Source organism: Podarcis gaigeae (genome assembly GCF_964106915.1).
Source record: "Podarcis gaigeae genome assembly, chromosome: Z".
Classification (NCBI taxonomy): domain Eukaryota; kingdom Metazoa; phylum Chordata; class Lepidosauria; order Squamata; family Lacertidae; genus Podarcis; species Podarcis gaigeae.
The window spans coordinates 40,471,770-40,488,564 of record NC_139691.1 but is presented as its reverse complement, the minus strand read 5'-3'; the positions used below and the strand labels follow the sequence as shown (position 1 = coordinate 40,488,564).

The 16,795-nt window shown below is 46.2% G+C and overlaps 1 protein-coding gene across 1 annotated transcript; it reads left to right on the top strand.

Annotated features, from left to right (window-relative positions):
- Window positions 1-3,125: 3,125 nt before the first annotated feature.
- Window positions 3,126-16,613, top strand: SLC25A43 (solute carrier family 25 member 43). Its single transcript, XM_083723058.1, has 5 exons — window positions 3,126-3,439; window positions 4,588-4,829; window positions 6,081-6,253; window positions 15,684-15,818; window positions 16,267-16,613. The coding sequence occupies exons 1-5, from the start codon at window positions 3,168-3,170 to the stop codon at window positions 16,441-16,443; spliced, it is 999 nt and encodes a 332-aa protein (XP_083579184.1). The 5' UTR covers window positions 3,126-3,167; the 3' UTR covers window positions 16,444-16,613.
- Window positions 16,614-16,795: the final 182 nt, after the last annotated feature.

Genomic DNA, 16,795 nt, shown 5'->3' with positions numbered 1-16,795 from the left:
ACACACATATATGTATGCTACACCTATATCAGCACAACCTGATGCCTTCATCAGCCCCAGTTGCATCAAAACATCTCTCCCCATAGGTGCCAACTCCATGGGGCCCTGGGTGTCCGATCACCCACAAAAATCCCCCATGAAGGGACCAGGCACCCACAAATTTTTGTGCCAGGGCCATGCATGCTGCATGGCACCCACGGCCCTGGGCACCCACCGTCGTGGGGCCAAGTGGCGCTCCTGTCTCTCCCATGTCAGTCTCTACAGCCACAGCAGGCGCTGTAAACCAATGGTTTAACTCCTTCCACAAAGGCACACTCTTCCGTTGTCTCCCGAGACAGACGAATGCCAACCAGGTTGTGTGTGTATATGTGTGTTTGTGTAGTGACATCCTTAGTGAATCAGGATCTCCCCTATTTGCTGCCACACCCCTCTGCCATCAGTGACACCCACGCAATCCCTTTAGCTCCCTCACGGCTGTGGGCACTGGACAGGGACGTCTTTACCATTGGGAGTAGTGGCGCAGTGAGCCAGAGCACCAAGCAGTGGAGGGCACCAGGCAGAGAGTCTGGGAGAGCAGGGAGGTAAGAGAGGTGGAGCAGAGGCTTGGTGCCTGCACACCTCCAGCGCCCTTTGAAGGCAGTAGGACCCCTGTTCCGCTCTGCAGCACCACGGTCATCCCTCATCCCAGGTGCACCTGATTGATCTCCGGCTGGGAGAACAATGGACTGAGTCTACCAAAACCTCCTCATTAACTCCTCTATCATAACCTGGATGATGTCAGAGTGAATGTCAGAGTATTTCCAAAACCTGTCGACTTTAGGAAAAAGCCTCAAAACTTTGGAAATTCATATAAAATCACTAGTTCCTTCGATTTGCTTCATTCCAGTGCCCTTTAATACCTTTGGCCAAGGACTTCAAACCCCATCAGTTCCTGCCATGATCCCTCAGGTGTGCAGTCACGTACTCAAGCTCTCCTGGGCAGCCCCATTGCCACTGTGGAGTGTTCCTTCGGCTCACTGGGTCCTGCCTGGTGAATGGGGCTTGGGCACATACCAAACTTTCTGATGGTTGGCCGCCCCTGGTGCCCTTTCCAGTGACTGCCACAGGGAAGCCTGTTTATTTCTTGGAGTATTTTAATCAAAGTATCACAGAACTGGATGGTTGGAAGGGACCCCGAGGGTCCTCTAGACCAGGCATCCCCAACCTTCGGCCTTCCAGGTGTTTTGGACTACAATTCCCATCATCCCTGACCACTGGTCCTGTTAGCTAGGGATCATGGGAGTTGTAGGCCAAAACATCTGGAGGGCCACAGGTTGGTGATGCTTGCTCTAGACCAACCCTCTCCAGTACAGGAATCACAGCACACAGCATCTCTCACAAAACACATTTGCTCCATCTTCCCTGTGAACTGAGGAGATTTCACCCCTCCCATATCCAAGAATCTCCTGAAGAGTCTGGTGATTTTACAGAGAGGAGGGGGCTGTGTTCTGCTCTCTACTTATTCCACTCCAGCCTAATATCAAAGAGTCAGTCAGTCAGTGGGGGGGGGGGGGGAGACTGAGTGTTAGAGATCGTGTGTATAGATAAGGTTGCTGCTAAGAGCAGCTGCAGGCACTCAGTGCAGTTCAGCATTTTCAGTTTAGACCTCATTTAGCTCTGTATATAGTTGTGTAGCTGTAGATAGAATAAAGAAGATATTCTACAGAGCTGCTCTTCAAGTCGTTTATGCTCTGCTATACTCTGCTGTAGTCTGCTGTGCGACGACTGTCTTCTTGTTGCAGTGAATCCTGTTCCTGTGCAGAAGGTGGTCTCCGGAAGTGCTACCCAGCTCGCCTAGCCCAGTCGGGGCTGAAGTGGATGAGTCCAGTTGGTGGCACTGGCTCAAGGGCGATGCTGACATGAACAGCCCTTCAGTTACAACAGAATAACATAACCATTCACAGAGTTGGAAGGGGACCACCAGGGTCATCTAGTCCAACCCCCTGCAATGCAGGAAACTTTTGCCCAACATGGGGCTTGAAACCACGACCCTGAGATTAAGAGTCTCGTGCTTTACTGACTGAGGTATATCTAAGTGAAGGGAAGCCTTGCTTCTGCACATGACTGTGGCATGATGGGAAGTCTTGCTTCTAAGCTTTGCTTCTGCACATGATGCTGCACAAACCGTTCTAATACTAAGACATTCCCTCATCACCTTAGAATGTTCAGTTCACACTGAGTTCAGGAAAACATTATACTCTGACCTGTTCTTAATGCATAGTTGACCACGTCTATCGGAACGTAATTGTTTAAGTCTTGCTATATCAATCACTAGTTATAATTCAATTAGGAGGTTTTCATGCCTGTCTAGTTTTGTGCTCCCTTTCCCAGCCTTTAATCTATTGGTGATTAATGCCCATATGCAACCTTTGCTTTCTACTTGTGTTAACCAATCAGCAACAAGCACATATGTGGCAATGCTGTAATATTCAATAAAAGAGACTCCCTGAGACATGCTCGAGAGATGGCTCCCATATGACACTTGCTACTCGTCTGTCGTTTATTTCAACCCAACATCTAAGTTCAGCATTTTTTCTCTCATTTTGGTGCCAGGTTAAGCTATGCCATTTTGCTTGGACAATTTAAGACCAGGAGTGAAGTGACTTGTCAGATTTTGGCTGGCCCACACGCATCTGAGACTATATAAGTGTGTATATAGGTGCATAGTTAATAAATGAGCAACTAAAAAAAAGTTGTTTCCTGTTTTCTTTTCCCAAGCAGAGATAATGTGTAAGCGTGGTGTCAGCTCCCTTAAAAAAGGTCAGCAACTTTGGGGCGCCCCCCCCCGTTGACAACTCTGGGAAGGGGGGGGCACAGGAGGGATCTTTGCACCACAGCGCCGGATATGCTTAAGACAGCCCTGGCGCTAGAACTAAACTCCCCGAGCCACGCGCGCTCCGGGCTCCTGGGCACGGACAATCGGGCATCAGTCACCTGCCTCGACCCCTCTCCCGCCTCAGAGGGTCAGCTATCCCTCCCCTTCCCGTCTCCAGACCAAGTTGGCACCGCCCCGCGACGGGCTTGCGTAGCGCACACAGGGGCTGGACTGCCGGGTATGCGTCGCTATGCGTCCTCCTCGCTAGTTGCCCGGCCCGCAGCGGGCATGGTGCAGCCGCCGCCCGGGCGGCATGGCGACCTGGAAGCGGGACAGTCGGCTCACCGCTCTGCAGCGGCTCAGCTGCGCCGGGCTGGCCGGGGCGCTGAGCCACAGCCTGACGGCGCCTCTGGAAGTTTTCACCGTCCTGGCCCAAGTTGGCACTCCCCACTCGCGGCGAGGGCTCTGGGAGACGGGGCGCAGCTTGTGCAAGGCCGAAGGCATTGGGGCCCTCTGGAAGGGCAACCTCACCGCCTGTTTGCGCCTCTTTCCCTACAGCGCCCTACAACTGGCCTCTTACCGCAGGTAAGCCAGGGCGAGAACCCCCCTCGGCTTTCGGACCCAACCAGTTGATACCAAAGCAATGGCGTGGCGCGGGGACACGGCTCTCCAAGGGTTAATAATTCATGAAGTTCGTTGTGGCTGCCCAGCATTTTTCCATTTCTACAGGCTCATGGGAGGGGAGGGGACTCCAGTAAACTTCAGTCTTATTTTCACCTAACTAAGCTCTGTTGAACACAGTGAGACTTCCGCGTAAAGACGCACGGAGGTCCTAGTAAGAATGACTTCAAAAAAAAAAAAAAAATTATAGTATTAACCAATCAGAGGGGTGGACTGAAGAGACAGAGGAATACTGGTAGTTAAAGGGTGCTCTGAACGGTCCAGCTGATGTCGAATTTCCTCCCTGTCTCTAGGAAGGTGTGTGGAACAGTGTAGCTTTCTGGAGCTGTTTGTTTTTTAACTGTCTCACTCTGAAACCTAAAAGATAAAATATGATTAACTGTCCACAAAATGTACTATTTTCCATGCAGAAAGTGGGTTCCAAAACTGGTTCTTGCCCTGTGCAACATACAGACTTTCATTATAAGCTGCATTCTGTGCCCAAAAACAGAACTTATATTTTCCCTTTGGTTTTGAATAAGATGAAGGTTTTCTATATTTCCCCCAGTGGTGGGAGCTAGATGTAGCTTCCAGGGGTGTGGTGCTGAAGCTGTAAATCAAGTCTGATTTCTTTTAAAAGAAAGACAGAAATAAATTAAACCTGTTTTAGATAATCTTAGGCAGCTGGGGGGGGGGGGAGGTTGCCTTCTATAGCCAGACTTCACACATGCATAGTAGGCCAGCCATTTTTGTGTTGGAAGAGAAGTTCTCCTTATTTCGTACTTAAGCTAATCAGGAATTCATCAGAACTGAAACTTGCATTGAATGGAAAGTTCGCAGAAGGCCTTTTTGATTATTGTCTGGGGTGGGGTGGCCAAACTACAAAGATACAAGGCAAGAGCCACTGAAAAAATGAAACAAATGAGGGGGAAAGCCATGGTTTCTTTGGTTAACTCATGGTTTGTTAAACAGTGGCTTAAACAAACCATGATTTAGTGTTACAAATGAATCACTGACTTTATCTATGTTGTGTATCTGACTTGTGATATCCCAACCCCCATATATCATACTAGGTTTGTCTTGCTCTTTGTGGATGATTTGGGCCACATCTCCCAGTGGGGTTCGATCATGGCTGGAAGTTTGGCTGGCATGGTGGCTGCTGTTGCAACATACCCAACCGAAGTCGTCAAAACCCGTCTCATTGTACAGAACCGGTTGGAACCCTCCTACAAAGGAATTCTGCATGCTTTGTACATGATTTATCATCAAGAAGGCGTCGCTGCACTTTATCGTGGTGTTTCACTGTCAGTATTAGGTATCGTGAGACTGCATTCTTTTTCCTATAACATTGGGGTTGGAATGGTGACTGAAAGTCAGTGCTTTTTAGTTATTTAACTTACAGTATTTTCTGTGCCATCTGTTTTCTGGGCAGCTTCTAACTAAAAGATGTTAAAATACAGCTGTCAGTTCAAGCAATAAAACAATAAAAGACAGCATTAAATTTTGAAATGCAATAAGACAAGCCCCCCCTTTTTTTAATCGCTTGTGTCAGATTTCAGTCTATTGCCTGCAAAACTGGTGTATCGGCAATGTGCTGTTAACTGCGTTCTCAGTCATTCATCCTCCCCAAAGCGATGTGAGGAGATCCAATTCTTCTGATTTTGCAGATGGGGGATCATGATTGAGAGGCATAAATTTTCCCATGACCAAATGTAGCAAGGAAAAAAGAGGCAATGCACACAATCTGCAATAAAGATTCTGATTGGACCCAACAGCAGATGCTATACAGTGGTACCTCTGGTTGCGGATGGGATCCGTTCCGGAAGTCCGGACGGATCCTGAGGTTTCCACAACCTGAGGACCGCTTCTGCGCATGCGTGTGTGGCAAAACCCAATCAAATACTTTTGGGTTTGCCGCTTTCACATCCTGAAGTTTATGTAACCAGAGGATTACATACCCGGAGGTACTACTGTATATGGTTTTTTAAAGACCCATTCAATTGCCAGTGATGACCTTGGCGCCTCACCTACTTCGGCTTTTATAGTCCAAATGTTTTAGAAAACCAAATATATCCCAAAATAATATTTGCACCTTACATTGTGCCAAGTTTTGTAGTACAATGCTCTTCTGTTTTACCCTTAACAGAAATGCAATCAGACTTTGGAGTTAGTGACATTTCCAGGACAGTAAGCACATGTTAATCAGCAACTTCTGCTACAAAAGAGCATCAAAAGAATCCTGCTGGATCAAACCAAAGTCTTATGTAGTCTAGCATTCTGTTCTCACTGTGGCCAACCAAATGACTGTGGGAAGCCCCAAATGCAGCCCCTGGGTGCAAACACACTTCTTCTGTTTCCATTTTCTGGAAGCAGAAATTATTGCAGGAGAAAGATATTCCCATCACACCCTGCGTTGCAAACTTCTCAGCAGCATCGGATTGGCCAGCGTTAGCAGATGGGATGTTGAGCTAGGTGGTTTCTTGATCTGAACCGGCATAGCAAGTTGTATCAGTAAGCACCTAACAACTCCCACAAGTCTCTTTTGCTTGCTTGCTTTTCATGACAGGTGCTATCCCGTTTTCCATCGGCTCTTTCCTCGTTTACACACATCTGGATAAAATCTGGGGTCAGCCCAGCATTCGCTTCACTCCTGTGCAGAACTTTGTGAATGGTTGCCTGGCTGCTGGTGTTGCACAGTCACTTTCTTTCCCTTTCGAAACAGTCAAGAGGAAAATGCAGGTATGGAATTTAGGGCTACCATATTCCTCTAGAACTGGGGTATGCAACACACCAGCCTCTTGCTCAGGGGTTGCCGACTTTTGGTGGGGGCCTGTAGGCACATTTGCAAAAGCTCTTGTGAGCACCACACCCCCCACAACCAAGCACATGTTGCAACCTGTTCTGAAGACTACAGGAGAACGCTTCTTTCACACCTAATTTCATTGGAGGGAGGGAGAGGATACTGTTGGCATCAAGGAAGGTCAACGGGCACTACATTGGCAACCTCCGCTCTAGTGGCATAGGCAGCGGAAAGGTTGTGGCGTATTGGGAGCAAGAGGACCCATAGATGAGGCGATCACACCTCTTCTGGGCTGCAGTGTTGTCTGCTTAAAGGACGGGAGGGAAAATCATACCTGGGACTTTGTGCATATGTTTAGCACTATGTGCTAGATTCTGGAACTAGAAGGTAGATGTATTGATAGACCTTTGAGTTGTTTGCAGGGGATCATCCAGGTTTTCTGACTTGACTGATCCAACTGGCAGGTTTTATCTCGGAGTCTCAGGATTTCCTAGTTGTAAAATGGGGCTCTATTTATTTAACAATTTCTTTACCACTTGATTAGCACAAAAGCTCTGAGTGATTTACAAGAAAAAATATCAGTAAAAGCAGTTAAAATCAAGTAGCTAAAATGCAATTAAAACCAGCTGTAAACTTTAAAAGAGTTTAAAGCACATCAACATGTATGTGTTTGGATAGGCTTGCCTTAAGAAAAAATGTTTGAATCAGACCGTATAGTTCATAACTTGCTGTGCCTTAAATTTGCAAGTGCAAACACCCCTCACATGCCACTGTCGTGTCTTGCCTTGAGTCAATCACTTATCTTTAGTGTTCCTTGCCTATAAATAACATGAGTATTAACTGGCCAGCCCTTAGACTAATTTTAGAGCTTTGTGATAGAATCCCTAGTCTGTAATAAGTCAGAAGTAGTTTTGTATTTGTATATGCAGTTTATCCAAGTGTATGGCTCATGGAGGGGATGTGGGTGGCGCTGTGGGTTAAACCACAGAGCCTACGACTTACCGATCAGAAGGTCGGCGGTTCGAATCCCCGTGACGGGGTGAGCTCCCGTTGCTCAGTCCCTGCTCCTGCCAACCTAGCAGTCCGAAAGCACGTCAAAGTGCTAGTAGATAAATAGGTATCGCTCCGGCGGGAAGGTAAACGGCGTTTCCGTGCGCTGCTCTGGTTTGCCAGAAGCGGCTTAGTCCTTCTGGCCACATGACCCGGAAGCTGTACGCCGGCTCCCTCGGCCAATAAAGCGAGATGAGCGCCGCAGCCCCAGAGTCGGCCACAACTGGACCTGGTCAGGGGTCCCTTTACCTTTACGGCTCATGGACAACAGCAGAGAGTTGCACCACCATTTTGCACCTGTAGCCCAGCTGTTGAGCCTTGGGGTTCTAGTAATGAGCAAAGCAGACTGCCACCATTGCACTAGAATGGTACCAGTCCTTACATTTGCCATGTGGCATCCTTTGTCACAAAGGAATTGTTGCTTTAGAGCAAGCTTGGAGAACCTGTAGCCCACCGGCTGTTGTTGGACTGTGGCGCCCATCACCCCTACCATTGGCCATTCTGCGTGGGGCTGATGGGAGCTGGAGTCCAGCAACATCTGGAAGGCTGCTGTTTGTTTGACCCTGAGTAATTGTACCTGTGTTGTTTCATGCATCCAATGAAAAAGAGCCTGGGAAGCAGGGCTTGTGGGAGACACTGCAATGGAGGGGAGGATCAAGCACACCCTGTTGCATCCACCAGTTTCCCCCTGCAGATTCTCTCTAAATGCACACTAATTTATAGATTTGGAAGCTTGTTATAGGAATGCAAGGAGGTTCTTAATACTGCCATTGGTGCATCTAGCTCAATATTGTCCTCACGGACTGGCAGTGCCTCTTGTATCCCTACCTGGGGATGCCAGGTATTTAGTCTGAAACTTTCTGCATGCAAAGCAGATGCTCCACTCCCAAGTTATGGCCCTTCTTTGTCTACTACATTTGCCTTGTACAGTAACATGTAGTTCTGCCCTTAGCTATACAGCTGGCAGAGGAGAAGTGTTAGGTCATTTTGAGCCACTAGATGGTGCTGTTACTCCACAATACACTCCCATCTCAGGCTGATTCCTGCAGCCTCCAACATTTCCTCTCTGTTCTTTCGGCCTGGATTTACCAGGCAGAAACCTTTTTTTTGTTTGTTTTGTTTTGTTAGGATATTGCACACACTTAACTTGGAGTAAGACCCCGTTGAATTAACTGGGACTTAATTCTCACTAAATATGCATAGAACTGAGATATGTGTTAAGTTGCTTTTTTTCATTTTAAACGCATCCTTACAAAAATGTAAATTTGCAGCATCTTCTTTGTTGTTCACCCTAACTGTATCCCTTTGTCTCCCTCTTTCCCTTTGCTCCTGGTTGACCTATTAGCGAACTGAAAGGTATAGTATGCATGTTTGGGCATGGGTCCTCGTGGCTTGGAGTAAAAAGTTCAGGTGCTGGGTAGGTTTCCTTTTGCTAAAATGCTGCTGAATTTTAGAAAGAAAGGGGAGGGACACAAGAGAGTACTAAAGCATAAGTCAACAATGACTTTTCATAACTCTTTCCATTTTTAGCAAATGTGAAAGGCTTAGAATTTTCTACATAAGAGCAACATTCGCAAGATCTGTTTACAGACCTTTAGATCCTTCTGTTGCACTGTGACCAAACAAACCAAGAAGCCTTCAATTAACCATAGTTGCCCAGTTTGTCCAGAGGTGTCCTGTTTCCCAAGTGTCCTTGTTTCCCAAGGCCATGGCTCAATAGTAAGGGATCTGCTTTCTATGCACAAGGTCCAGGTATCTTCAGGTAGTACTGGGAGAGATTTCAGCCTGAAACCATGGAGAGCTGCTGCCGGTCAGTGTTGACAGTACTGAGCTAGGTGGACCAGTGCTGTGACTCGGTACAAGGCAGCTTCCCCTGTTCCATATAATTGCTGGCTTTGGATCAAGCCTAGATCTTAAATTGTAGCTTGAAGTTGGTTTCTTATGTGCTGAAGCTGCTAACCATAGATTCTTGGTTTGGATAAAAGCTATGGTTAATTAAAGGTTTCATGTTTTAATTACATTTTGAGTGAAGGGAGATTCAGAGGGGCTTCATGCAAAGACTCGCTTTATTAAGCAGATATACAATTGGAGCAAATGTGCAATGGGTCTTTGCATCTTGCTGTTAACCAGAAGGTTGGTGGTTCAAGCCCACCCAGGGGTAGCTGCGGGCAGGATTCGTGCATTGAAATAGGTTGGACTCAATGACCCTTGAGGTACCTTCCAACTCTACAATTCTGTGATTCTATGAAACATATGAGTGTCTGAAGCAGCTGGAGTACTGTTAAGCAAATATATGATTGACTGAAGCAGCTAAGTACTATTCATTTCTTTATTATATCCACCCCTCCATCCTTTCTCAAATGAGTGAAGGGCAGCATGCAAGACTCCTCCCCATTCCTACCCCCCATTTCATCAGCATAACAAACTTGTGAGGTAGGCTAGACTGAAAGAAAAATATCAACTGGTCCAAGGTGAACTTTACGGCCAGCAGATTTTTGGACCCCGGTCTCCAAGATCTTCCTCCGTCCCTCTATAATGCCACCTTGACCGTTTATAATTGTCGCAATTTAAATAAAAAGCAAGGGTAATCTATTCAATTATTTAGAATATTTTTATACTACTCTTCATAGTATCTGTCCCAGAGTAGTTCACAAAATAGATCAATATAATTATAACAACAACAACAACAACAACAACAACAATAATATATACAATAACAGAAGTAGGCAATCCCTGGCACCCAAACATGTAGAGTGAATCCTTTAAATCAGGGGTGCAGAATTTGTTCCCTTCAGATATAGTTTTGGGATAACAACTACCCTAATCTCGAACTATTGATCATGCTTGGCTGTAGCTGAAGGGAACTGGAATCTGCGTGTGTGTAGAAAGTAGCCTAGCGTACAAAGTTAAAAGTCACACTTTTTGCTCCACCTACATTTGCCTGTGGCCCCGCCCACTATTGGCATGTGGCCCTTGGGGGGTTATATAGAAGGGAATGTGGCCCTTAGCTGGAAAAGGTTCCCACCTAGGCATTGTATCATCCATTTTTGATGCACCTAGAACCTGAGAGGATATATCAAAACACACACACACACTTCTCTTTTACAGAAGCTTTCTGGACTGGTTGCCTCGAGACAGATCTTATTTACCCAGTGGGACTGGCTTGGCGGTAGATTAATGACAGACAAAAGAAAGCTGTTCCTCACACAATGCATACTTTTATGGAGTCAGCCGCAGTGAAAGCCACTTGCCTTACAGAGATTTCAGAGGGGGCTCAACAGGTTCATGGAGATCAGCAACTGTTAGCCCTGACAAGTGGGTCCTGTAACAAAATGCTGCAATGTGGACTGCTTTGCTTCACTGTTGAAGTCAGCCAGCCTTGTCTTCCTCCACAACACTTCATACCATTCTCCCTTCCACCCCAGTTTTCTCCTCCCTTGCAAATTCTACGACCATTGAGTTCATAGGCCTGGTTTATTTGCCCTGAATATGGAAATATGCCCACTTTGGCATCTGGTCCTCCTATAATGAAGTTCACCACCCCGAGATCTGGCACTGGCCATTAGCTCCAGTGACTTTCATAGCACAGTCCTATAGATGTCTACTCAGAAGCAAGCCCCACTGTGTTCTCCCTGGTAAGTGTTTATAGGAATGATTTCTTGGGAGGTGTACAAGTCTACCAGTTGGCTGCGACAGCTAAAAACAGATATCCTCAGAAGAAGGATTGGAACCTCAGAACAGAATCCTGAAACATTAGATCAGAGTCTGATATCTGGCAACAACCCCAGACCTTGTTCTCACCTTGGGTAGCCTGGTGCAAAAGAAGACAGGTGCTCTTACACCTTTATGTAGGAAACATCATTTTACCAGGTGCACAAAATCCCCCTCCTTTGCAGTACTATTAAAAGTCCCATTCTTTCTGGACACCCTAGTATCAACCAGCAAAGGAAGTAGTTTCAACTTTTAGTCTATGTATTGTAAGCAAACCCCCATTGGAAGCCTGAATTAATCCACCACCAGCAGAGAGTCCTATTGTCCCAACCTAGACCAATGCAGAAACCGTGCCTGATTCCAAAACTGTTTTCCTCTAGGGATATAACTGTGTCAGTTTCCCAGGCCCTTCCTTTGGGCAAAAGGAATAAGCACATCCCCAGACAAACCGAATCTCAAGTGCTTCATTGAAGCTTCGACTGAGGGCTGCAAGATTTGAGGTTGGGCTTCATTCAGCCTGGAAGTATTTAGATATCCCCAATCGTCCGTGTTAACCTAGCCCTTGAAAGGATTCTGTGTTCTTATTTTAGATTTCAGATTAAGAGAAATAAACGCCCCGAGTACTTCTGCGCCACTTCTTTTCCTAATCCCTTATTAGCAAGGCTGGCACATATTGCACTCCTAGGCTTTCTCAATGAAAATATAATTTCAAAGAATTCTTGCAGGGCAACTTTTTGTACCTTGGAAAGATCCATAAAAACCTGTGTCATTATTTCTTAATTCATTTCTATATCTCTTGGGTTTGGGTTTGGGTTTGGGCTTGTGTGTGTGTGTGTGTGTGTGTGTGTGTGTGTAATGCATGTATTAGTTGCATTATTGTTTTATTTACTTACAGGATATTAGTGGGGGGTATTTTAACCTTGCTTTGGAAGCAAGGGGACATGGTGAAGGGGATTTTTAAAAAAATTAAATTGCAATCTCTTAATCAATTAAAAAGCAGATAGTAAGTCCAATCAAAACTCTTCTGTCCAGTTGAAGAGTGCTTCTCTGTAGCGGAAACATGTCCTGGAGGGTTCATCTTTCAGTAAACAAAGTGAAGCAGCCAAGAACTTAAAATATGAGAGTGGAAGCATCTCATGTATCATCACAAGGAATCCATCCGACAGAGAGGATCACTTTAGGCTTATCACTGTTAAGAAGCTGTCTAAGGTCTGATTTAACACAGAACATGGGGCACAGAGAGTGCTTTCCCCTTGTGAACCCTCCAGATATGTCTGGGTAATTGAATCTCTGGTGTGCTAGCGTTAACATGTGAATTTAAATGTAACCTAGGTAGGTTGCAAGCATTCCTGCACAGAAATCTGCAGGACTGAGGCTGGGTCTGCAGATGCAACAGAAGGAAATGGTAATGAGGCAGGGGTTTGAATTGCTTGTACTACTTAGGTTGCAAGTTGAAGATACTACTTTTGAATGCTGTCATTTTGTTGTTTGAAGGCCCTGCAAGCAGAAATGTTACACATCTGTGAATTTCATCTGCAGTTCTGGTATTCTGTTTGCAAGAAGTTTTTATCCTGCAGCCCAAAGTGGTGTGATTTGTCCTGTTGACTCATTCTTCTTGAGTTTAAACCAGTCCTAATTCATTGTAAGAAAACGAACTTGTTTCCTCTATGCGTGAAAGACAGTTTCCGAGCTGAACCTGCAGCGCTAGTGTCTCTTTGTACTTTCAAAGTTTCTTGCAAATTCTCTCTAATGCTGAAGAATGAGAAAAGGAAATGAGTTCTGCCCTTATGGCTTAACTTGTAGGTCTTGGCGGATATCTCACATAGTGCCTTGCAGACATCGCTTAGCATAACATTTATCTGGGAACTAGGCCAGAGAGAGAGAGTGAGATGCAGAATTCCCTTGCTGGAAGCACAGAACTTGTTGTCGTTTCCCTTCACTGTGGCTGGAGCAGTGATTTCCAAACCAGAGCCAGGGCACAGACATATGTCCCAAGAGTATTGCCAGTGTGGTATAAGCAAGCAATTGATTAAAGAACTGAAGCAGAAGTGGCTAACATATGACCCTCCAAATGTTGCTGGACTAGAACTCCCATCATCCCTTGCTCTTGGCCATGCTGGCTGGGGTTGATAGGAGTTGCTGTCCAATTCTACTTAAACACATATACACACAGAGAGAGAAAGACTATTTGCTGTTAGGAAAGTTATGGGGAAATGCATTTAAGAGTGTGTGAAAGAACAGAAGACATGTAAAGACCCTCCAAACAAAACAGGACAAGTGCTTATTGCTCTAGAACCCATCCCATAAATAAATTGGAGCAATGCTCAATGAAGACTGGACCTAGCCTGACCACTGGATAAATTTTGTGCAAGCAAATTGGGATGAATGCTGAATAAATAGGTCATCTGGAGGATCCCTGACCAGACATGTATCGAATTGCGTTGTAGGCCTGCAATTCTAAACATGCTTCCTAAGGCGTTTTCCCCATTGAAATCAGTGAGACTTGAAAGCAAACATGTCTTGAATTACTCCATGATAATGTAGCTGTTCAACGTAGAATACTAGCAGGAATGAAGAATGACAAAAGTATACTTTAAGTTAAAAGCACACTTAGCAGATGAGTTTATAAGTGAATAGTATGACATTGCTTGGCGTTGTATTTTTCATGTGTCTGTAATTTAGACCAAGGGTGGGAACCTGTGGTCCTCCAAACATTGGACTCCAGCTCCCATCATCTGCAGCCAACACAGCCCATGAAGGGCTATATCTCAGTGACAGAGCATATGCTTTGCACATAAAGGGACCTATGTTAAATATCTGGCATCTCCGGGTAGAGCTGGGAATGCCAGTTGGTGCAGAGACAGAGAACCAAAAGTCCCCCAGATGCTGATGGACTCAAGCTCCCATCAGCCCTAGCCAGCAGGTCTAATGGCCAGAGACACCGGGAGTTGTAGTCCAACAACATCTGGAGGACACCAGTTTCCCACCTCTGGTGTAGACAAGACTGAAATACTTGGACCAGTGGTTTGATACAGCAGCTTCCTATGATCTGTGATAATTGGAGTCCAGTAACATTTGGAGAAGGGACGCGGGTGGCACTGTGGTCTAAACCACAGAGCCTAGGGCTTGCCGATCGGAAAGTCAGCGGTTCGAATCCCCGCGATGGGGTGAGCTCCTGTTGCTCGGTCCGTGCTCCTGCCAACCTAGCAGTTTGAAAGCATGTCAAAGTGCAAGTAGATAAATAGGTATCACTGTGGTGGGAAGGTAAACGGTGTTTCCGTGCGCTGCTCTGGTTCGCCAGAAGCGGCTTAGTCATGCTGGCCACATGACCCGGAAGCTGTCTGCAGACAAACGCTAGCTCCCTCGGCCAGTAAAGCAAGATGAGCACTGCAACCCCAGAGTCGTCCGCAACTGGACTTAACGGTCAGGGGTCACTTTACCTTTTTAACATTTGGAGAGCTGCGAGTTTGCCACCCATGGTTTAGGCAAATAGGATCAGGTAGTACAGCAGTGCAGAATGGAGCATATCTCCTCTCCTTGTCTTTGTCTTGGTGCAAGTTTGAAATTCAAAAGACTGGATATTATGTTTATTACAATAAAGTAAGGCAGCAGCAATACTAAGACTGCAATCTCCTCTGTGCACTTAATGCGGAAGTGTAAGGCCCATTTAATTCAATGGGACTTCTGTGCAGATATTCTGTATATATATATTTGCTGCTAGGCTGCATTCTTAAGTGCACTTAAGTAAGAGTAAGCCCCATGGAAAACAGCACAACTTGCTTCTGAGTAGACATGCATCAGAGTGCAGACTTAAGGGCACTTGAAAACCATCGCTGTTTTGAGGTGGGATTCAGTCACCTGGACTCAGGTGGCGCTGTGGGTTAAAGCCTCAGCGCCTAGGACTTGCCGATCGAAAGGTCGGCAGTTCGAATCCCTGCGGCGGGATGCGCTCCCGCTGCTCGGTCCCAGCGCCTGCCAACCTAGCAGTTCGAAAGCACCTCCGGGTGCAAGTAGATAAATAGGGACCGCTTACCAGCGGGAAGGTAAACGGCGTTTCCGTGTGTGGCTCTGGCTCGCCAGAGCAGCGATGTCACGCTGGCCACGTGACCCGGAAGTGTCTCCGGACAGCGCTGGCCCCTGGCCTCTTGAGTGAGATGGGCGCACAACCCCAGAGTCTGTCAAGACTGTCCCGTACGGACAGGGGTACCTTTACCTTTACCTTTTCAGTCACATACCAGCAAATGCAGCTTGTGCAACTGCAGCCATACTGGTGCTCTTGCACAGCAAACCCACTTCCCTTTTTGCAACAAAGGAAGTGATGATAAAATGTGGGATAAGACTTGCTTTGCTCTGCTCAAACAAATCAGAACAAATGTTCAATGCATCGCATAACCTCCCTGCAAACTTTGTGCAATCAAATTCGGATGAATGCTCAAGAAGTAGGGCACCCGGAAGTGACCTTAGGCTGCAACCATAACCCCACTTCCCCACTAACCTTACTAGGACTTACTTCTAAGCAGTCATGGCTAGGCTTCTGCTGAAAGGGTTTCAGAACAACAGGGACTTATTTTCCTCCTTTAAAATGGTGATGTGTTCTCTCCCGAGCAGGCTCAGAGTCCTTGCCTCCCACACCACGGAGGGGTTGATGTCCATTTTGCAGGCATGGTGGACTGTTTTAAGCAAACGGTGAAGACAAAAGGGGTGCTCGCCCTTTGGAATGGACTCACTGCTAACTTACTCAGGGTACGTAGTAAAGCACCTGTTGTTCAATACCACTGGAGGTCTGATTTATTTAGGAATGTATTCTTTTTTCCTCCTTCCAGAATTTAACCATGAGGTGTTGATGGAAGTTGAGGATTGCATGCAGTTTTTTAAAGCTGCCATTCTTTGTAGATCCATCTTTATATAACCTCAGAGTGGTTTTCGGGGTTCTCTCCTTCCCTGTTTTATATTCCCAACAACCCCATGAGGTAGGTTAGGCTGATCTAAGATGACTGGCCTGCGGTCACCCAGTGAGTGGGGATTTGAACCCAGGTCTCTCAGTTCTAAAGGTCCACCATTCTAACCACTGCACCACACTGCCTCTCGATTAATAAACATGCTCAGGCTTTCCCACCATAGTAGGCTTGAAGCCTGGATAATGAAAGTACATGACTATTTATGTGTTTTCGTTTGCTTGCTTTCTAAACAGATTGTTCCTTATTTTGGAGTCATGTTCAGCACTTTTGAATTCTGTCGTCGCGTCTGCCTGTATCGAAATGGTTACATTGATTCCCCTCTGACCTACAAGTTAACTCCAGGTGTGGACCAGAGTTTAAAGCCTAAAGAACTGCAAGAATTTAAACTACTTGGAAGAAGAAGCTTTTAAGCCTCAGGATGCATTTTCTGCAAAGCAATACTAGGTCAACGCTGCAAAATAAGACACTGTGGTTTACTACCAGCTAACTAGCCCTCAGTTTAACAGCATGTGACTTTTTCCTTAAAATGCCTCTTTTGGATAAAACTAGGCCCGAACTACTGAACAGGCCACTAAGCCAATGGAGCTCACCCGATATCGATTGTGATCTGCCGTGCAGTAGAGATCCTCCAGCCTGTGGCCACAAGTGGCATCAAGTGTGGAGCAGACGGTTGCCCACTTGTCAATCACAGGATGCCACAATGGCGTCAGGTGCAAGGTGCTTTGAAGTCCCAAAGTCAGGACTTCAAAGCACCTTGCAAGG

Excerpts from the sequence above, each read along its gene's own strand:
- SLC25A43 (XM_083723058.1), top strand. The coding sequence starts at position 3,168 with ATGGCGACCTGGAAGCGGGACAGTCGGCTCACCGCTCTGCAGCGGCTC. Across the intron at positions 3,440-4,587 it reads CAACTGGCCTCTTACCGCAG|GTTTGTCTTGCTCTTTGTGG; the intron begins GTAAGCCAGGGC and ends ATATCATACTAG. Across the intron at positions 4,830-6,080 it reads TGTTTCACTGTCAGTATTAG|GTGCTATCCCGTTTTCCATC; the intron begins GTATCGTGAGAC and ends TTTTCATGACAG.